Source organism: Chaetura pelagica, unplaced genomic scaffold (assembly GCF_000747805.2).
Source record: "Chaetura pelagica isolate M959 unplaced genomic scaffold, ChaPel_1.0 scaffold436, whole genome shotgun sequence".
Classification (NCBI taxonomy): Eukaryota; Metazoa; Chordata; class Aves; order Apodiformes; family Apodidae; genus Chaetura; species Chaetura pelagica.
The window spans coordinates 540062-563209 of record NW_009953651.1 but is presented as its reverse complement, the minus strand read 5'-3'; the positions used below and the strand labels follow the sequence as shown (position 1 = coordinate 563209).

Here is a 23148-nt window from a genome sequence, read left to right as displayed (position 1 = left end):
ATATTCTTATATTCCTATGCTGATCAGATATTCTTAATTGGCATAAATTAACTAAGTATGCATATCTGTAGACACATGGCACGTATGTACTACATGGGAGAGAAATTTCCTGTGAAGAAGGCAATGCTTGTATTATACAAGCTGCCCACTTAAGATACGTATTTCCGTGGCACTTAAATGCTACAAAACCTATTAAACTGTAACAGCACTGAGGTGCTGTGCCATCAAATCAGAAATACATAAAGTGTAGGTGGCTAGATCAAATGCATCTAATGCCATGATTCTCAGCTGGGAACATTCAATCATATCTGTCATTATCTTCCATTACTAAAATGAAAATTTGCCTTCTGTAACATAGCTTTAAGTTGCATTAAAATAATGAATTAAACCAATGTTCAATTCTGATCAAGAGAATTCAAGGTTTTCTGAACCGTGAATACAGACAGTCATTAAATAGTCAAATCTTGCATTACTTGCCACTCAGAAACCAACACAAAGTAGTCCTATTTCAGGGGTCCTGTTAGGTGGATGCAAACTACTGAATAAGATAACTTAAAATGGATTTAAAACAATGTGATCTACTCTTTTTAGAACAACTCTGTTCAAATTTGTCAAAACAGCAAGCACAATGGTTAAAAAAATTGTCCTCTGAACCAAACAGAAGTTATGCTTAAAAATAGTATCATTAGTTTTGTGATAAACTGAAGCAGGCGCTTTATGTCAAGTGAATCTACAGTGAAAATTCTGATATAAAAACACATGAAAGATATAAAACTGTAAGGTGTCTTTGTATGTGCATGTAAATATTTACAAATAATATCCTATTTCTTTCGTACAAAACAAGTATGTATACTAAAGAGAAGAATGATTTGCAATTAGAATACATGCTCTGTTCTTCCAAGCTGCTCCATGAGGAGGACCTCTCTATAAACAAAGAATCTATTTTTCCCTAGAGACTCTGCAGCGGAGAAGGGCCTTCCCTACATCATCTTGTTTCTGTCAAGTAGCACATCACAGAACAGGTGGGCAAACAGATGACTGCCTCTTGCAGCCAGTATGTGCAGCCCTTCCCATCTACAATGCGGGCAAACCAGTGCCCTTATCAGTTAGCACCTGGTGCCTGCAGAAAGGAGCAGCAGCTTTCTAAATGTTTTTCTTCCCCAGGTTCACTGGCATCTGCACAATATGTGCAACCTTGACCTGCAATGGCAGGTTTCCTAATTGGACTGCTACTGCTGGCATCTTGTTTCTGCATATCATCTGGGATTTGGAGTGCACTGGTAGAATTCAACCCAACTGTACATGGATTCCTCCAAGTCATCAATGTTAGAACTCCTGCTAACTTTAAAGGGGCCAGATTTAATCCACAACATGCTTATTTCTCCTACAGAAACCTACTAATGTACACAAACAAATTTACAAAGGAGTTACAGCCTTGCATCTATCTTTTATATTTGATCCCATGATAGAATTTTCACTTTGTCTTATATAAGAATGATTAGCTCAATCTATAATAGCTTCAGAAAAATCTATTTGGTTCCTTTTTCCTGTATGCAAAAAGCATAAGAAAGTATATAGTTATCTACAAAACTAGCAGGTGTGTATTAAGAAGAAATTATATCAAGGTACTGAGCTGTAAGTATCTCCATGGAATCTGAAGTGAAAAACTCAACTGACTTTTAAGCAGAGCAAAGACAATGGAAGACTACAGAAAACATATTCATTACCATGCACCCTGCAACATTACCAGAATCGCCAATAAACCTTCTATACTAGAACCACTATGCTTGCAATACCTAAGGCAACAATCACTTTTTATCCACTGCTACCAGGTCTTAGAAAAAAAAAGAATAAAAAATGTTCTGAATGATTATTTTGGTCAGACTGCTTATTTTCAGTATTGCATTACCTCTAATTTTATGGAACTAGTTTTATGACGTGAATTCAACTAATGAAAAATTCTGTAATGTATTCTAAATTCCAGATAGTCACAAGACACCTATCATGTAATTAAAGATTATATTTTCTTTTTACTCTTGGCATATTATATACCTCCAGCCAATCCTAAAAGGAAATGTTTACTATGAAGGGCAATAATTATGTAACATCTTGCCTTGCTTGTAATCTTACGAGTGAAACATAGTTGTTCCATAGACATTTCAATTATTTTAAATGTTATTTATAAGGAGGTTTTATTAGAAGAAATGTAATCTGACCAAAAGCCACTTTCAAAAAATAGCTAGTATTCCAAATTCCAATCTTTAGGGAAACCATAGAAAAGTGCAATCACAAAGGCAGCAATTCTTTTAGGCAATATTAGCAGAATCTAGCTAGAAGATTTAAAATTGCTGTCTTAAATTACCATGTTCTACATCTCTTGTTAAGTGTAATTTATCTTCATTCACTGCAAAAGGACTGTTGCTCACTCATGAGTGAGCTATACCTGGAACCATGAGAAGCTTATAATGAAAAAAGGTAGTGGCCCAATCACCACTTTTCTAAATATATTTTCTATACAAAATATTTTCAAGGTTTAACCCATAGCTATTTTTACAGTACTCTATGATTTAAACAACCATATTCAGTAAAATAGTAAGTGTGTGAAACTTCAACACAGCATGGAATGAGCACTCTGCCATTTTGCTAGTGTAATCAATATGAGGACCAGAAAAATTTTCTAACACACCAGCAAAAATATTCCATAGTTTTTGAATCTTGTACATTTCATGATTTTGGCTATGATTTGCAGCACACTTGTGAGATACACAAATATCTTATGCACATTTCAGTAGCAGAATGGCACTTGGCTTGCTCTAATAGAAACAACAGAGATGCAACTGACAATTTTAAGAAAGACAATGTCCTTATTTGCATGCTGAAAATCTGGTTGTGTCCCCCTAATCCAGGCACATCCATTCATTGTGCAATCTGTCGATGGGTAAACAAATAGTGCAGGATTCATCTCAGTGGGATCTGGCCCTTTGGTCTAACCGAAGTCAATTCTAGGTCGATACTGAAGTACCATAGGGTAAGACTAAAAAGAAAAGCAACAGGAAAATAACAACAAAAACAGACAAGAAAACATGAGAACATATTTCATGAAAAAAAACAAGGAAAACACAGTTAAAGATTGCCATAAGAATAGCCAGAACTTATTCCTAAGACACATGTATGTAACAATCAGTTTCACGTATGACATAATTCTATACATTTAAACAGTTAAATCCATACTTGTATTTCAAATCTATAATTAAACTCTAAGTCAGTTAGTTGCAATTATTCATCATTAATCTAAAATTCGTGTATCTGTTTTTATATATTTCATTATTTGTTTTATGACATACACACTTGGAATGCTCAGACAACTCCTCTTATTTCTGTTGCTGTGTTTGAGAAAAGGCAATTTGGAAATTTCATACTTTCTAAACCAATGTCTATGTACAGGTGATGTATTTAATTTTATTTTCATGTACGTGGAGGCACCATAGCTATACTAGTAGTCAGCACTACTTAAAGGGAGCCAGGCTACTCAGGTATTTAAATACAAATAAAACAGGAAAAAAAAACCCATCATAAAACAGTTTAAATTGCTGTCAGCTGAATTTTTTTTTGAGAGATGAGAGCTAACATCTCCCCCAAATCCAAACTCCTCAACTTTAGATCTAGTGATATATTTTTCTTAGTTGCTACTGGAGAAGGAAAAAAAACCCTAAACTGCTTGGATCCCTGAACTAGACAAAACTGTTGTGGAACGGGAGGCAAGAGTGGGTGGGTTTCCAAAAAGTGCCATGTTGCTGGAAGTGTTGTTTTACTAAATGTCTTACTTTTCAGTCTGTCAGTAATTCATTTAAGTCTGATGTTTTCCTCTTAACTTCATTAGGATACTGGATGTTATAGCACAAAACGCAGGAAAATCTTCCTGTCTAAGAAGCTCTATGGCCATAACTATCTCTCTGCCACAGAGCAGAATGTCACAGCTAATTTAAGGGTGTTTTTCTTACAAGTTTGGAAACACAAAGAATTATTACAGGAGTTATCACTAAAACCAGAAACACTTTACTGCATCCCTCAAATGCAATACAGATGAACTTCAGCAACCAAAGGAGAAAGATATAACTGCAGAGACAGATTAATAAACTTGCCATGCCATGGTAGTGAAATGATCACCAAAACTAAATGTGATCATATTTGCTTGAAATTTACAAACTGGAGTGCAGAGAAATGACAACATAAATCCAGAGGTATTCAACAGTAGCAGGAGCATTTGGGAGAGAAGACAGGAAGCACCATGTGTAGTTTGCAAGCGCAATTAGCAAACATATAGTTGTAGAACCATAAGTGACCTGGTTGCAGATTCTTTTTTATAGAATTACCACCGTATTAATCAAATGCTATTTCACGTGTTTTTCATTTTGATTACATAAATTGTCTCTAAAAGTACCCAACTCTAATTGGAAGTGCACACAGGCAGAGACAGAGCAGTCACCTGGCTGAAACAGCTATGCAAACCAGTAAGGCTTAGTGTTTTAACAAACAAAATTACAAAGCAACTGTACAAACAGAATGCACTATGCCAGAACAATTCTAATTACTGAAGCAGACATGAATGCAGTAGGTCACTGTCATCCATAATGGGGAGTGACCCTCTATCATTAACTTTAACTTTTTGGTTAAGCAAAAATATTATTTCAAACTTCCAAAGTAACTTTTAGAAATTAGTCCAAATCAAAATTCACAATGAGGAAACTGAAATATTGTTTCACACAGCTATGAACTAGATTGATCAATGAAATTTACAAATCAACTCAGTTTGTGGATTCTGGCAGCTCTGGTTAGCTCTATACTAGAGATAAAGCATCATTTTATTTCCAATTTTAAAAGATGTGAAAGGAATACACTATTAGAAAAATCAAACATTCCTTTACTCCTTTAAAAAGGGCATATGAATTGCCATAAAGCGATGAAACTAATCTAGTCTCTTTTGATTCACAGCCTTCAGTTTTGACCCCCTGTCAGTGAGTGCCCAATGCTACTAGTTAGAAGGATGAGACAGGAAGAGGCAGATAACCCTTCCAGGCTGATACAGTCTGGTATCTCTAACAAAAAGATACACGAACTAATGTAAAGAAAAAGAAATCCCTAAATCTTTTGAATAGATTCTATTTATCCATTCGATAAAGTTTTCTCTGAAGGAACAAAAAGACTCAAACCTTGCTCATAGAGTTTTAGCACTTTGTAGTGAGGAATTATAAAAATTCCAAAAGTTGGAATACAACTGAAGTGCTGACAGGACCTTAACGACTGTAGTATGTACAGTCATGAGTGCCTCTTACCTGATAAAAAGTGCCATCCTGTGAGCAGGCTTGCGAAGATGAGCAGTTCTGACACCGAAACTGCGAAGGAGATGATTTTCTGATCAGATAAGAGGCATCCACAGCTGGACATATACATTTACCATTTAATGTTGGTTTGTTTGTTGTTGTTTGTGTTGGTTTTTTTGTTATTTAATTTAATTTTTTAAATGTAAAACTTAAAATTAATTTACTTATTTTAAACAGGAGAGACTTCTGTAATGAATAAATGGATAATTTCCCGTTACTACTCTAGTTCTTGTAGGGTCCACAGGTGTGCCATAAAACCTCATGATGAATGGTACCAAAGGTGGAGATAACGGATTTACTTAACCATTGAAATTCCTTTTTTATAACACGACCCAACAAAGTTAAGGAGAATAAAATCATAGAAGTCCAAATGTTACTGGATTTATTACCAGCACAATGTAATTTTTTTACAGGTTTTAGTTTGCCATCTCTGACTTCAGGGAGGTGATTTAAAACTACATAAAGGAAAAGATGAGCACACATCTGATCACACCACGCTTATGTTAACACAACTAATAATTTTAGTCGGGAGTTGTCAACTTTTAGATTCACTTGATGTTATAAGATACAGTTCTGAGATTTTTAAACAATTTTAATGAGTACAAATAATGACATTTTTGTCAAGAGTTACTGTTGCTTCCTAAGCAATACAACTCCCAAAAGTCCATTTTTGGAAGCAGAGGCTGCAGGATTAAAAGTCATGAAAGAATTCTGTTCTCAGTGTTGCTGCAACGCTTACAAATACTACAGCCAATGCTAACAAAAATATAAGATGGCAAACCAAACAAACACCCACTAGTTTTGGCAATGTTGGAAAAAGTCCTACTTAAAGCTCCCTTATTGGTACAACACTGGAGATTCAGCGATCATAAGATTTCAGTGGAATATTACTTTCAAAATGAACAAATACTTGCCTATATATATTAACTCCTCTAGTTCCTATAAATATTTATCCTTATTCCCTCTCCTTCAGATTAAGGTAAAACTTAAAGAAACTTGTGAATTGTTAACTCCTCAGTGTGCTTAATCATCTGTGTTCTCTGTGCCCCAGTGCTTTTTATTCTGACTACTAGGGAGCTTAATGTTGGAAAAAGTCCTACTTAAAGCTCCCTTATTGGTACAACACTGGAGATTCAGCGATCATAAGATTTCAGTGGAATATTACTTTCAAAATGAACAAATACTTGCCTATATATATTAACTCCTCTAGTTCCTATAAATATTTATCCTTATTCCCTCTCCTTCAGATTAAGGTAAAACTTTAAGAAACTTGTGAATTGTTAACTCCTCAGTGTGCTTAATCATCTGTGTTCTCTGTGCCCCAGTGCTTTTTATTCTGACTACTAGGGAGCTACAAAAAAAAAAAAAAAAAAAGAAAACGAAAGAAAAAAGTACAGAAAGTTTGGAATTTTTTATAGACCAGCACATGAACTTATGTCAAGTGCTTAACCTTAGCTGCACTCCAATATAGTCTCCACTGGTAGTGACAGACAACAAATCTGCATATACTACACAGCAATTAAGATTGAAGAATAATCAACAGCCAAACACAAATTAATGCATAAAAGAAAGAGAAGAAATGGAAATACGACTTTTAACAGAAAAATAAAATTATATATATAAGACAATATAAGGGCTCGTAAATCAAAGTGAATATCAGACCTGAAAGAAATGTCTTTTAGTAAGTTTAATATTGTGATCTAAAATATACACATGGAGCAAGGAAAACTCATTTAGATGTGTTATCTGGATGATACGTGTTATACGTCGTATCTAAAAAAAGGGTGCAACATGAACAGAAACAGTAAAAATACAATTAGATTTAAAAAATAATTTTTCAGTGCCACTTTCAGTTTACTGTCTGAATAAAACAAGCTTCTTAATAAGGAACTGTTGGATGCAGGTGCTCTAACTACTGTAACTCAAAAGGTCACTAAAAGCAAATTTGCAGAAAAAGAACAAGCACTTGGGTTTTCAGATACTTAAAAGTCAGAACAGAACTTGCATGTAAACTTTGTATACCTGTTATTTTAAGGTTTCAGATTCTACATAATATATATGCTGCAAGGTTTCACTCATAGGGTTTAACAAGAAATCTAGAAAGCATGTAAAATTAATTTTAATGTTTTTTTGAAAGGTCAGAGAATATATTTTTAACCAAGCTGCGAAAGCATTTATACTCTCTGTAAAGAATATACCAAAACATAATGTATTAATAATGTAATAACATTTACGTTTTCGCCTCTTAGTCTCCATCTTGTCATATAGATGAATTCCATAGTGTGATCCTTCCCCATGATTTCTCCATTGCATAGTACATCCAGCTTAAAATACAATAGAACAAACAGTAAGACATAATTTTAAATGTCTAAATGAACTTTGAAGAGAATCTTTGAGGGTTAATCCCTCAACTCCTATCACTATACAGTAATTCTATAAGACCTTTATATCAGATTTGCATAAATACAATGTGCTGACAACATGCTACTTTGTGCACTAGTATACCTCATTGAAGTATACTTCATTTTTTCACTTTTGTGTTTTCATTTAAGATGTAGACAGAAGAAAGTCTGCTAAACTAGGTAGGAAATAATTAGCAGACGAAAATACTCCCTATATTTTTACCAAAACTACACAGTATCTCTCTGAAGAGGAAGCCTTGTGCTATATCTGGAAGGGTCTTCTTGCTGTGTCAATGCTCTTTGAAATGATAAAGTAATTTTTAACAGTTATTTTAAAAAATAACTATAAATGACTAGGAAAATGCACTTCTGAGTACACTAACATGGATGTTGATTAACTGAAGGCAAAAGGAAAAGTAATGACTTAATGACTTTAAACTTTAAACCATATTTTAGCATACTTCTACCCTCCATCTGAAACCTTTGAAAGGTCTTTCACGACTGTAGCCATAATGCTGTTCTGATTTTTAGAGGAAACAAATGTCAAAATTTTGAGGTAATCAGATACTATGTAACACAAGTCATTAAGATGACAGAGACACATTAAATTAACATAATAAACAATACCAAATGCATCAAAATGATACTGTGACAAGCTCTCATGTAGAGCTCTGCAGTCACCTGGGCATGTAACTTAACACAGCCCTATTTCTGAGCAAAGTTGCTATTTGTGCTAAAGGCAGCCTGCAGTTCATGCAGTCACTGACTCCTGTAAGAGAACTAGCTACAGAAATAGCTTGTGCTGAGGTCAAAATTCCTGTATCCTTAGGAAAAAGTAAGCAGAGTTAGGAGTCTCACACTTCCCAGCTCCATCCTGCATCACAACTTCCCTCACATTAGGAAATCCCTCCAGGAGCAGTCTTGGCCAAGAACAAATCACTCATGCAACAAATACCCTCTTTCCATGAAACTCCACCTAATTCCAGAGAGTGTGCAAAAAAAATTATCTGCATTTTGAAAGATTCAAATGGTAATGTTCTTAATTTCTTCATAAGTAATGGATGGTTTCTTACATCTAAATAAAATGAAACTGCAAAGTAATTTAGTGTATGTCTAGTGGAGCTCTCCTTTTCCCCAGCACCTACTAATTGTATTAAGTGACTTTTTTGTTAGTCACATGGAAAGATAAAACCTTTTTTTTTTTAATATAAAAATATCAAAACCTAATGTAAAGGTGAGCAACAAACTGAAGTTACTAGAATTGCATGAGTTCCTTGATTAGCAACTTTAGTCACTGTTATAAAATCACAGAATCACAGAATGATGCCTTCTCATTTAAGGGCAGAAAACATGATTTGGAGTATTGACCTGTACTTAGTGATTGGGCTAAAAAAAATGATCCTTAAGTTAAAAAATTATTACATTTCACATAAACCTAATACTTTACAGGGAAATAAAAATACAAGTATCGCTCTTTTAAATGTACCTCATAAGAACTTGGAAGTTTTAATTTTAAGCTGAGAAACTTTTTGATAGTTCCCACAGTCACTCGAGTAGAACAGCGGATAAATTTCTTCATTAAACCCTAAAGCAACAACAACAAAATAGAAAAAAACATTTTAGAAATTCTGGAGCATGTAAGCAATCTTTAGAGCAAGAATAGCTGTAATTGGTATTTTTTTAAACCAGTAACATATTTTACTGTATTTTCTTCTAATGCATAATGGTACCACAGTTTCACAAACAAGTTCATTTGCCCCATCTTTGTTTCAAAAGAAATCTCCAAGACACAGAAGGGAGAAAAGAAAGAAACCAAACCCACCAAAAGCCCAAGAAGAACTTAAATAATCTCACTGTCGCTGTAGTAACAATGAGGCTCAAACAGATGTTACATTTCTTAGAATTTCTTCAGTCCATGAGAGATAAAGAAAGTTAAAACATCTTCAAATAGTCTAAGTAAAATACAGGGTAGCTACAAACCTGAGATGTATTCTATTATCACTGATTCTGTTATCCAGAACCTAATAGTTTTGATTCAACAGGAAAGCTGAAAGCCTGAGACTCCTCTGTGGTGACAGATATATATATATATAGTGCATACAGAGACAGTGATAACACATAAATATGTTTTCTTTCTGAATCAAAACTTTCTTACTGTATGAGAACTTGCAAAATTATACAAGCAACATAGCACACAGGAAATATAAGTAGAGTTTTATTAGACAAATTGTAATTTTAAAAAAATTCTTGACTTTGTAATTTAATAAAACATTATACAACTCTAAGAGGATTTCTGAACACTTTCTAGACTTGGTATCGCTAGGTAATCTTCCTTTTAGCAACAGAAAACTAATATCCCTAATTCTTAAAACAGAAGTTAACAGGTATTACTCTACACATTTTCCAGGTGGAAGACAACAGGTCAGTGTTTACAGCTCAGAAGATCTGGATCCCAGTCATTCAGTGCACAAAGTCTACGTGGGGGAAAAGAAGATGGACTGTTCCCCACAATCTGAAAACCAGCCTCTTGCTGGCACGGTAAGACAGAGATCCTGCAAGTGTGAGGTTGCTTACCTACAGTTAGCTTTTTAAGCACCTTTGTGGTATGCTGTAATCTGTTGTGTAATGAAGTTATATATCACCAGGGCTGTAGACTATAAAAGTATAAACCACTAAAAAAAATAAAATCCACTGTCACATGTGGAGCTTGGTATGGAATAATATTTTTTGCAAAATTCCAAGATGCATTGAGATGCCTCAAACAAAAGGACTAAATAAGCGTGGAAGTGAAGGCAGGTGACCACATTAAAGTCAATTTTTAATGGTTATAAAATTATTTGGTTCCTGTAAGATGCTACTCTGCCAACAGTAAAAACACAGATTATCTTCACTACTCACTTTGACCACATTATCTCCTGACTGTCCATTGTTGCGTAAACAGTCAAGGCAGATAGCAATCTGTGGGTCACTCCTGTGATAGTCTTTATCTTCTTCATTTTCATCACACTCTTCATCTAATTTGGGTTTATCAGCTTTTGGAATTTCATCTGTAAAACATGAAGATCATATTATTTAAGTATAAAATAATGAAAAGTCATAGTAGCAACAAACATTTTTAAAGCAATGCTTCATTTTCAAGGGAGTATTTTTTCACAGAATCACAGAATATTAGGAGTTGGAAGGGACCTCTGGAGATCATTGAGTCCAACTGCTGTGCCAGAGCAGGACCACCTAGGGTAGGTCACACAGAAACACATCCAGACAGGTCTTGAAAGTCTCCAGAGAAGGAGACTCCACAATCTCTCTGGGCAGCCTGTTCCAGTGCTCGGTAACCCTCACAGTTAAGTTTTCCTCATGTTGAAGAAAAACTCATCCATTGCCCCTCATCCTATCACACGGCATGACTGAAAAGAGACTGGCTCCTCCTTCCTGACACTCACCCTTCAGATATTTCTATGCATTAATAAGATCCCCTCTCAGTCTTCTCTCCTCTAGACTAAACAGCCCCAGGTCTCTCAGCCTTACCTTACAAGACAGGTGTTTCAGTCCCTTAACCACCCTTACAGCCCTCTGTTGGAGCCTCTCAAGTAAATCCCTGTCCCTCTTGAACTGGGGAGCCCAGAACTGGACACAATACTCCAGGTGGTGTCTCACTAGGGCAGAGTAGTGGGGGAGGAGAACCTCCTTCAACCTGCTCTTCAAATTAACTTAATAAAATTTTAATTCCTAAATTGGTGAATTTACAAATCTCTGAAAATAAAAGTTGTAATATTGAAATGTCAATGTAAACAGCAGGTTTCTGTGTCACAGAAATTAATTACACTGATGGCCCACCAATGGCTATGGCTATCTGCTCCTTTTTGTGCAAAGTGATGAAAACCGTGCAACTGCACATGCATTGAGATCTCTCAGCCATGTAAACCTACTCAATTGTGTGGCACTTCACTGCCAAAAAATAATGCTTTTAAATAAACAGTGGAATGACTAATCCCAACATTTGTATACCAAAGTAGCATAAGTAAGCAGTTCATACTGCCTGATGCAATAACTCAATGGACATCTGAAATGTTATAATGAAGTAAACTTAGGGAAGATAAAACTGAGCTTTATCCTCTTTTAACCTGGTCTAAGTAATGTCATTATAAAGACTCCAGACATTGTTTCTCCAAAAGGATTTTAGAACTAAATACCATAAAAGTATTTACTATTAAATTATGGGAAGAAGATAACAACCAGAAGAATAAATTGGTTAAAAGTATGTTACATTCTACAAATTTACAAATTCTCTTACTTTTTTTGTGTGTATCAGAAAACAGCTTTGTAAACAGTCAATGACTGTCTATATTTAATTAAAAAATTCTAAGTATTTTTAAAAAGAATAGTGCAACAATATGTTGCAATAAACTAATATAATTTCATCTAAACTGTCCTGAAGTTCTTAATTTAATTATGTAACAGAGAAAAGAACCTTGTCCCTTATCGCAGATGCCTAAATGCAAATCAACAAAACTAGTGAAAAAGCAAAATGAAATGTTATGAACTTGAAAAGAAGGTATTATGAACAGTTGAGTGCAGAAGTGTACTGCAAGACAGTTACTTGACAGTGATCCCTTTCTAAAAATAGCTATTTTTTTCATTTAGATATATTTGTTATGAGTTTCTGTTTTGCTTAGCATACAGATGAGAGAGGAAAAAAGTCATCACCTTGTCCATTTTCTTGAGGTTTGTTTTTCTTCCAAAATTCGATCTCTCGCTGCAGTTCCTCTAGTTAATATCAAAGAACAGTAATGTGAATTTTTAGTTCAATGCTACAGGTATATTGTTAGAAATACTCATATTCTCTCCATCAACCCAAACAAGTACCCAAAACCAAATTACAAACTTACGTTCCCGAAGTCCAGGCACCAGCTTAAATATAATTTCTTCTAAGGTGTTATCCAGCCTTTCAAAGGGAAAAAAATACATTTCACATTAAGTAGAAAACAGCATTTTTATTATTTTAAAACTTTAACAAAATTTTTTGAATAATAAACTGCGTATTTATGGTAAATGATACATCCTGCAAAAACCCAACTGATTTTAACTTGAGCGACAACATGCATTAAAGCTTTTCTCAACCACCTCTTACATGGATTTCTTTCAGAAATATCCAAAGATTTTCTTTTTTGTGTATAAACACAAAAATTAAGTTAATGAGGAAAAACATTATACTTTAAAAATTTTATTATTTTTATTGGTGTTACATGCAAACAATTATGTTACTAATAGGAACAAACTGGAAACTTTGTATCCAATTTTAAGGTCCTGGCCATAAGTAGTAAGCATGAAACTTATAACCTCCATTATTATATTAAGTGTTCAAGTGCTTTGCTAATGAGGATGTTATGAAACACTGAACAGACTATTCCCTACTCATTACAACACAGACAAGCCAGTGCTGGCAGGATAAAGACGACCACAGAGAATCCATGCTGCTCTGACTAGACAGTTCTCAGTATCCAACATAATTCATTTAAACTGTTTAAATCTGCCATGGGTTTGACTACAAGGCAAACGTATGCAGCACAGGCATGTCCTCTGACATCCTGATATTAGTGCCAGAGATAGCTGCTACAGTCCCTTTCAGAGGACACAGTGCATTTACCTTTGTTTTTGAAGCAAAAATAATTTTCTTCCCTTCGACCTGAATTTTTTCCTGCTCTCCTACCCGTTTAATCTATCATCTGCTTTCTAGTTACGCTTTCTCTCCCTGTCTCACTTATCCTTCAGATTCCTCCATCTCTCACTCTCTCTCCTTTTCCTTTCTCTTCTGCCCTCTAATTCTTCCCTTCTCAACAGTACTCCCACTGTCCATGGCCTAAATGAAACCCCATGAAAACACAGAATACTGAGTAATATGGCCAGAGAAATTAAGTAGCTTGGGATTTAGGCAGTAGCTGCACTACAATAATTGTATTTGGTATATTTTTGATTGCCTTAATTTTTCATCTCAATATATATTTTGCTTTCTCAATATATTTGCATATATACACACACCTATATGTGTATTTATAAATAACACACTACAGGCTTCTTATAAAACATATGACTGTTCTCTAACTTTTGTTCAGTAGCAGTGGCAAAGTAGGAAGAAGATGGAATGATTCTGCTGTTGAGGAATGCCTAAAAGCCATTTTAATAGATAACAATTATCTTCTTGTATAAATACACGAGTATTCCAGGTTCTCTTCTGTACAGAATTTGCATTTGTAATGGAAAGTTTACAATTAGACCTATTACACAATCAGCTTGTTCTGAGACTAATTCCCTGTGTTATCTGTCAGTTAATTGAGACAGTCAAACCGTAAGAATATTTATGCTTAAGCTACAACCACAATCCTTTTTTTAATTGCTTCCTCTTACAAGGACAAAAAGATTTCAGCAGGTGAAAAAGACCTCTCCTAAAACAAGTAAGTGCAGACAGTACTCACAGTTTTCCTCCTCACAGAAGGAAAACAAAGTCATGGGACGTCTGAGCACTTAGCTTCTGATAGATGACAATATGTCTACCTTTTCAAAATGTTACACTGTCTCTTCTACCCTCTCCTACCAATATCTAATGCAACTGGATGGTACTGCTTTCGGGAACTTGGGAATCTGTCTTAGAAATTGAATTAATTTCACATTGTAAGAAAGCTCCAATCTTCACAACTTACTCATTACGAGAAAACAAGTAAGGACATCAAGAGAAGAACATCACTACCTTAATTCGAAGTTCCACTAACTATTCCTCAGGATTGTATCGTACGTGCTGTTTTCCAAATTTATTTTTCAGAATTTCCACTTAGCACTTTCTAATTTTTTTTCAGTGGCCCAAAACAAAAGTCACTGGTAATGCTAACATGCAAGAAAACCAGTACACTTAGCAAATCTATTATGCCAGCAGTAAGAACTGGCTTCATACTCTAGGAAAATTATTTTCTTTCAAAAACTAAACAAAAAAACTATTTTAGCCTTATGAAGCATAAATACCAATCAGTACTTTAAAAAATGCATTAAAAAATAACATCTGATCTTTAAGTACAAGGAAACTAAATTAAACCAGGGAAAAAACAGGAAAAAGATCCTTGATCTCAGATGCATCTTACAGTGTTCCCACTACTCACGCTTATGAGCACTCTAACAAAGATTTGTATTTCTGTGACTCACATCAAACCTATTTCAGAATGAAACTACTTGACATAACTCCCGAGTTGGTCTCAGTCATTTAGTATTATACTTCCTGTTAATGCTGAAACGAGTATATTAATATTTTAGACATACCTCTTTCCACCCCCACATTTTCCAACCTTCGAACCAGAACACACATAGAAGAGCCAAGCATTTATGTCAACTTCATATAGTTCCTTTTTTCACCTATTCTATAATATTGAATGAACTATAAGATCAAAGCTACACTCTGATAATTGCTGATTATCTGAAATGAAGCACATGGAAACTCACTAGGAAAACCTGCATCCCAAAAGGCATGTTACCGAGTTTAAAAAAAGAAGCTTTCCTTCATGGTATAACCAATGCAGACCCTACTGAATACTGATGATGCAGAATTCTGCTAAATCAGGAAAGGGAATTCTAAAATTCAACATTTTCTTTAGATTTTCATTTTAGAGCTCAATGTTGAATTTCTGACTTAGGCTTACAATTTCAACAAACCCTAAGTCCTGCCAACTAAAAGATACATCTATAAAACTGAAATAGTTATGAAGTTACTCAGAATTGAGTTTACAAAGTAGTTTATAAAGTTTATCTGTAACATCTTAGTTAAAAATACTATCTAGAGCATTCAACACCATTTCTCAGAAAATGATTGCATTCTTGAGCAATGATGGGGCTGGTCTCTGCAGTCAGAGTGTAAGAGACGTGTTAAGTTATGCAGGCAACATCCAAAAAAGATAATTCCATTACACTGCTCATATGATCTTCTGAATATTAGTTTAGCAAATGTTTAAAACTATTTCATAAAATACAACCAGCAAGCTACTAGCTATATGCAGTTTGTTGGCAAATAAACCCAAAGACTCTAAAAAGGAGCTTCAGGAAATAATTTACAGAGAAAATAGCTCTTCCCACATTTTTGGCTTGTGGTCTCAGCTCTTCTCACCCTTCTATCATTTCCTGCTTGAAGTATACTATTCATTTACTAAACATCCACTAGATGTTTCAGAAAACGCATTTTTCAGCTCCTATGAAATGACCCTGTCAGAAGAAAATAAATGTTTCTAAACTGCTTATTAGTAGTCTTAAGAAAGTCCATACAGCATCTCCTGTTACGGCTGACAGAGTGCCTCAGACACTGACAGGAGATCAGAGAAATACTTACGGTAAGTAAACATCTACATAAACCCTTTTAGCCCTTCTCTTCCAGAAAATATTCAGATGATAAAGACTTCAGCTAATAACACCCTTTAGTGTTGCTGAATTTAATCTCTTTCACCTGTTCTCCTGAGATATAACTAAAAGACAGGAATTGCTATGTACACACAAATCATTCAAAAATTAAAGCAAACTATGACAAACTGTAGCAAACACAATGGCATTAGAAAATAAGACCAACTCTAGTAAATTCCAGAAGTAAGTACTTCTTTTAACATTGATGTCAGAATATTTCTTCCTAAATGCACAACAGTATCACAAACCAATAACATTGGAGGGTGAACGGGGAGGGTGGAGGGAATGTTGGGAGTGATGGCAAGGAGTGGCTTCATCATTTAAGGAAAACATGAAGTTCTTCCACTTGTGATGACATTTCTTGATTTCTTTGGACTCTGTTTCAAGATAACATCGCTAAAGGAGAATCCAAAATGTCAAGAAAAAAAAATTGTTAAAATGTACTGTTGCAATATAAAAAATGCAAATTCTCAAGCAAGGGTATCTTTAGTGTCAAAACTTTTTCATGAGTGTTTTTTCATTCATCTGACAGCAGATTTCAATTCAGATCGATAGATCTATCTGCTGGAAAACACTATTATTTGCATGGTTCATTTTCTACATTGCTCTAAGAAGAAAAAAAAAAAAAAGATGTATGCAGTCTGGAATGGCCTAAGTAATTTGAAAAAAGAAACTCTAGAATTTAATTTCATGTCAAGAATAACAGGTATCTAGTTAATTTGTTTGTTGCATAGAGGTACTAAAATATTTATTTTAATTTGTTCAATATACCTAGTCTTTCTGTGCCTTTCCCTTATCTTTCCTCCTTTGACTATGTCTGGAAAAAAACAACCAAATTTCCAATTTCTTGGGAGATGTGAGATTGACAAAATCTTATGTCAAGAGCAGTTGGTATATGTATTATGCAAATAAGAAAAAAAACTTAACTGCATTTCAGGATAATGATGTTAAGATTATTTTTTAAACTTCTTGTGTTTCTACTTCAGCAAACGTCATGCAATGTCATCTTACCTTAACATTTCTAGTGGATTGGTCTCGTGCACTTGGTTGCCACACCTGGGACAGTCATTGCTGTCTTCAAAGTGTTGAACAATACAAGTCTTACAAACTGAGGGACAAAAAAAAAAAAATCAACTTAGATCAAGATCTAAATAACACTTCTTGAATGTGACCTCATGATATCAGTTAACTACTTCATGCATCAGTGTTATTTTAAAGCAAATACCTACAATGTCTCTTATCCTCTTCTCATTCCTCAGAGCCATAGACTGTTCTGCTCTGCCAAGACACTGCGTTCAGCAGAACAGGTTAGACAACCAGTGCTTTGAAGTATGCAGTGTTTTTCTACTTATAATTCTCCAAGCACCATAAAATACAAAACCCATACCATGTAACACATGTAATGAGAAGGTTCTGTAAAAGTGCATGTTGGGGAGCTGCAGCCCAGCAGAGCCAAATGTCACTTCAGATGATTTGAAAATGACTTATGCACATATATTTTCTTTCCAACAGTGTTGCTGGCAAATGAAAATACTGTTGTAAATGCTTCTTGTAATAGAAAAGTCCATAGAAATTGTACACAGGTTCGAAGTGGCTATGCATCTTCAATAGCAAAGACAGAACTTAAGAGTAAACATTCAATACTTAAATCTTAAAACGAAATAACAGGATCATGGGCCATGACAAGCATGAAGAAAACCAGAACAACAACAACGTGAACTCAAAATCCAATAAACTGAAATTAAAACAAACAAGGTGCTACACTACTCTTGCTTCCAAATTATTAATTGCAGATTGTAGATTTTACTGCCATTAATAAGAAAATGGAACCCAAGCAGATGAGAACAAGTCTGCCTGCTATTATTACTGTGTTAAAACATTCTGGATGGAGATGACCTCTATCCCCTGTTTAGTATTACTTCACATAAACAGAAATAACTGCAAATTCATCAGTAAATGGACTGAAAAAATAAATGGACTGCTCCAATTGCAATGTGCTTTTGGCTGAAACACTGTAATTTCTTTCATCAATTACCTAAAGAAATAAGAATACCTCTAAAACAAGCTAGTAAATCCTATGACAACTGTTAAGTGATTTTGAAAAGCCTTTAACAATTGTCACCTCACAAGCAAAGTCTGCATTTCTCTTTGCCTTAGTTTGCTCAGAAGAGTTACTACACATCCACTGATGCTGTAACACACACACATTAAACGTCTGTGTAGGTGTTTTTCCCAACTGCTTTAAAATATCAACTTCAGGACATTAACTTTGCAGCTTTGGTTGAAATGATAATTAACATTCCCCCCTCAGTCTGGCAGGCAGGACTCGGAGCTCTCTGGCTGACTTTTGGTGCACTCCCCATGCAAAATGCCTCCAGTGGTGCAGGATGCTGGGCAGGTTTCAGGTGATCTGGCAAAATGAGCTCAGGAAGGACACAAGTCCTGCCAAACAAGTGCAGTTTGTAGGGCACAGTGCTGTCCTCTGCACATGGGGACTCCAAAGCAGCTGAGAACACTGATGCTATGACAGCACCATCTGGCCCTGGGCATATGAGCAAATTTTTTCTTAACCTTAAGTTGTGAGGTATTTACCGCTGGCTTACGGTTGTAAGAACCTCTAATCACAGAACTCTCATTGTATTGCAGATCTTTTAAATTTTGTTAATTAACTTTTGTTAAAAGTCTAATTATTTGACTTAATTGATTTTTGCACGTGCATTACCTAAGGCTTCCACAGGGTAATAAGTCTAGTACAAAGCAGCAAATGTGATATTTTGTACCTAAACATACCTGCATTTTCCTATGTACTTTTTAGAACTAATACTCTGAAATCCAAGCATTTTGCTACTGCACCCACTGAATACAAAGAATTTAATCACCTACACAGAAGATGAACAGAGCTCTTAGGAAAATACTTAAAGCATGAGCTCTGGTAAGTTTTAAAATATATGTAGTTAAGATTTCTGTAACTTCTCTTCATTAATATGACTGAGATTCTCCTCTAGAACTGAAAATAACAGAAGTTATCCTTGAAATTGAAAAGATTCCCAGCTCAAAGATTTTCTTAAGATGCAGTGTCTGCACATGTTCAACCTTAGGGCAAACACCACAAGGTGGAATTCTTTAGCCAATAAGTAGCTCCTCAGCCATTCCAGTTTCTGTAACTATCTGAACTATCTTTCCTTCTGTTACCCACCTGAAACACAAAGAAGCACAGGAAGCAACTGGCAGTACAGTTCAGCTCCTTCACTAATCAAAACCCAGACACGTTCACACAACGATATAATAAGGATTGAGTTCAGACAGTAAAATACATACAAGGATCACCTCTTCAAGAATATCAATCAGCATTCTCTTTCACATACTGACTGGATAAGGGCTAGAGGTTTCTGATTTCAACTAGCTATGCCAAGATGAAATAGAGGTGGGATTTTTAAAATTTCTTCACCTGTGACTCTCATAGACATTTTAAACTGTGTTACTTGCTCTAGGTATCACAAATATATTATTTTTATTTATTTCAAAATGGTTTAAGTTTTGTGTGATTTGAGAGTAAAAAGACAAGAACATGACATTGCTCACTAAGGAGTGTAACAAATCTGCTCTGCAGTATTTCTCTGATTCTAAGCACAACTTCCACCACATTCAAAGGTAACAGAGTCTAGCTTCATTTCAGGTGCACAGCCCTGGAGGGGAAGGAGTGCTCTATGGTATAGTTGTTGTATAGTAACATGTAATATTACATGCTACATATAGCAACATATAATAACAAAAAAAGACCCTCTCAAGAGGGTGCATCCCCTGAGGTCAGAAAGTGTCACAACTGGGTATCAGTCACAGGTGAAGAAGCAGTTTCACTTTTCCAAAGTTCTACTTTTTAGCAGATATTGAAGTAAAACATAATACTTTGCAAAAACATGTACTAAGGAATAAACAGAAACCCTACGTGTGCAGACCCCAGTTACTTGCAAGCAACCACTAACACCATTCAAATGCACATACAGAATTTGAATATCTGGCTAAACAACCTAATGTAATATTCTTACAAAAAATTCTTCCTTATCTTCAACCCCTAATTACTGTACCTTTACTTTTTGATACTGCAAGTAGTCCTGAAGAAGTTAAAAAAAAAAAGAAAAAGCTCCAGATAAATCACAAGCATATCATATCATTTGAATTTTTAAAAAAACAACAGCAAATAACACTAATTAATATGAAATCCTGATATAAGCGAATACCTGAATTAACTGTTGATTTGGCTAGTACTGCTCACATTAGTTCCTCTATGATCACTGGAGGACCCACCTGGATGCGATCCTATGTGATATACTCTAGGTGACCCTGCTCTGGCAGGGGGGGTTGGACTAGATGATCTTTTGAGGTCCCTTCCAACCCCTAGGATTCTATGATTCTATGATTCTATGATCTATGTCAATACATGCTTTTCATCTTGTTCAGAGTCATACATTGTACCTCCAGTATCTAACGAATTTATGCTGCTTCTTAAACCATTAATATCTGCAGATTTTGATCATCTGTACAAGTATGTTTTAAGTTAAGGCAATTAGTAGTACAAGACAAATATCAAAGGACAGTTAGAATCATTGTATTTTGTGCTAACTTGCTAGATATGACTGAAAAACCACACCTGCACTTCAAAAAAAAAAAAAAAAAAAAGAAAAAGAAAAAGAAAAAAAGAAAGTTTAAGTATTTTCTAAAAGCCAACAGGCAAAAGAATTTATCAGAGTATATTCCTGAATTCTGCCACACACGGATCCTCTTTTCCTCTACAGATACAAGACTTCCATATCACCACTTGAAGTTTCTTGTCTTCCTTCCCAACATGGTAAGCTTCGCATTTTGGCAACCGACATTTGCTTTCAAGGAACAACACCTTCTTTCCTGCAGCTCTACTTAATGAGCCAAACATGTGGCAGCTTTTCTGTGAGGAGACTTGTGCAACTATATGGGAGCTCAATAAAATTCACACGTACTAATCTGGGGACTGCTGTATCAGTGAAGAGCTCACAAGCTACAAGTGAAAAAAAAGAAACAGATGCTGCTAAGAAAAATACACTCCTGCCATTATTGTTTTGCAATTGGAGCAAAAGTAAATAAACAAATGAATTATCTAAACAGGAAGATACCATAATAAAACCACATTTTCTTCCTAAGTCTGCACTGATTTCTGATGCAATGTTTTTCCCCTCACCCCAGCCTTTTAAAAGTTACTGCTGTTTGTCAAACTTCAACTGTAAAAAAATCAGCTACTGCTGGAATTTTCTCTATTTTCTCTAAAGGGAAAGATAATAGCTAATATACTTCTCTCCCTCTTGTTTTATTTAAAATATTCCTTATAAAGACACTTCACCTAACTTCTTCCCTCCTAAACTTAGATCCCTTTACCACATAACCCAAACCAGAAGAAGAATACCACAAAGCACATCACAATCCTTAGCTGATAACAGACTTTGAAAAAGTCAGCTAAGCATTAGTTTATGTCAAAACTTACTCTAAAATTAATATTATTATAATGGTAAACCTTGTACTGTGAACAACATATAAGAGTGACTTCTGTCAATTGTCTATGTGCTTGGTATAATAGGGACATAACACCATAACGTAAAAATGAAGACAAAAACAACAGCAAAACGCCATGCAGAAATTACATGAAATGCTGAGATGAGGCTTTTAATCAATTTAATCTTTTATTAAAGGTTTTTAAATGGGAAATGTACCAGAAAACACACAGTTTCCCTTACTCTTCTTTTAGAAGAATACAAATTTTATTTGGAAAGACACCAAATTCTCAAGAAGGTCCAAGCAAAATATCTTCCATTCAGAAATAAATATAAAGCATGAAATTAATTTTGCCTGTGGAAGTTGGATGACCAAGTGTAACAGGCCCATTCATACCTTTAACATTACTCACACCCCCCAATGTTTTGGAATTATTAGGAGCATATGAAAACCTGAATATTTTTTCCTCAGTCAATTTCACTGAGAGATCTGCTCCTTAAATAAATATTTTGCCAACTTTCAAGTGTTTGTATGCATTGTGCCATGGCACACATAACACATAGATGTGAGCCAGTGCTGCCCCAGCTGGTGTATCCATCATGCACACTGTGAACAGGTATGCTGCCTTCAGTTTCAAAAGCATAGTTATATTATCAAAATACCACACCTGACCTAACGATCTTACTTCTGATCAGTCCACAGTGACACGCAGAGGCAGCACAATCACCACTACCTTGGGGAAAAGAAAAGGGAACCTTTACTCTGCAAGGTGTTAAGCAGAGTCCACGTGCACTCAAGATGACCCAGATGGCAGACCAGTGTCTAGGAAAACCCATCAGAAACTGTTCAGCATTTAATGCAACACTTCAGAAGTAAAGAAAAACCAGCACAGAGATCATACTAAGCACGTAACACTTCAAGGAAGCATCACTTACGATGGGGGGAATATTTTGCAAAGTGGTACTTACAGGTATGGAGGCACTCGGTCACTGTAGTGGGCTTGATGAGATAGCCTTTACAGATATAGCAGGTGATGTGAGGATTGAAATCTTTCACCAAGTGCTTCCTCTGAGCAGCCATTCGTGGGACGGGCAATGCTGGCAGCGCTCGGGGCCAGGGGAGTGGGTCTGAGAGGCGGCGATGCCCGTGGCTCACAAGAGCTGCGGCGCTGCTCTGTGCAGCTCGACTTTTCCAGGCATTTGCTCTGAATTCTGCAGGACTCACAGGAACATGGCTCGTAACTCCCGCTCCTGTGCCAGGCGAGTCATTTTCCTACCTGCAACACACGTGGAAAGAGAGAGGTGTGTAAACCCGGCGGCACAGAGACGATGCCCCGGAGGACAAGTGTCGCCACGAACTTGGCCGGGGCACCCGGGTGGTTCCTGACATGACAGCAGCCGCGCAGGGGGCTCGGCAGC

The 23148-nt window shown here is 35.6% G+C and overlaps 1 protein-coding gene across 1 annotated transcript; it reads right to left on the bottom strand.

The window, feature by feature from the left end:
* Window positions 1-2165: 2165 nt before the first annotated feature.
* PCGF5 (polycomb group ring finger 5) lies at window positions 2166-22994 on the bottom strand. The gene is made up of 9 exons (XM_010000035.1): window positions 22699-22994; window positions 17222-17318; window positions 12670-12725; window positions 12488-12547; window positions 10682-10830; window positions 9270-9368; window positions 7616-7705; window positions 5334-5393; window positions 2166-3034 (listed from the first exon to the last, which is right to left on the bottom strand). The coding sequence occupies exons 1-9, from the start codon at window positions 22808-22810 to the stop codon at window positions 2987-2989; spliced, it is 771 nt and encodes a 256-aa protein (XP_009998337.1). The 5' UTR covers window positions 22811-22994; the 3' UTR covers window positions 2166-2986.
* Window positions 22995-23148: the final 154 nt, after the last annotated feature.

What these genes read in the sequence shown, in the direction of transcription:
- PCGF5 (XM_010000035.1), bottom strand. Translation starts at nt 22,810, where the DNA reads ATGGCTGCTCAGAGGAAGCACTTGGTGAAAGATTTCAATCCTCACATC. An exon ending in GACCGAGTGCCTCCATACCT is followed by an intron (nt 17,319 to 22,698) that starts GTAAGTACCACT and finishes TTTGTCCCTCAG; the next exon opens with TTTGTAAGACTTGTATTGTT. An exon ending in AACTTCCAAGTTCTTATGAG is followed by an intron (nt 7,706 to 9,269) that starts GTACATTTAAAA and finishes TTGTATTTTAAG; the next exon opens with CTGGATGTACTATGCAATGG.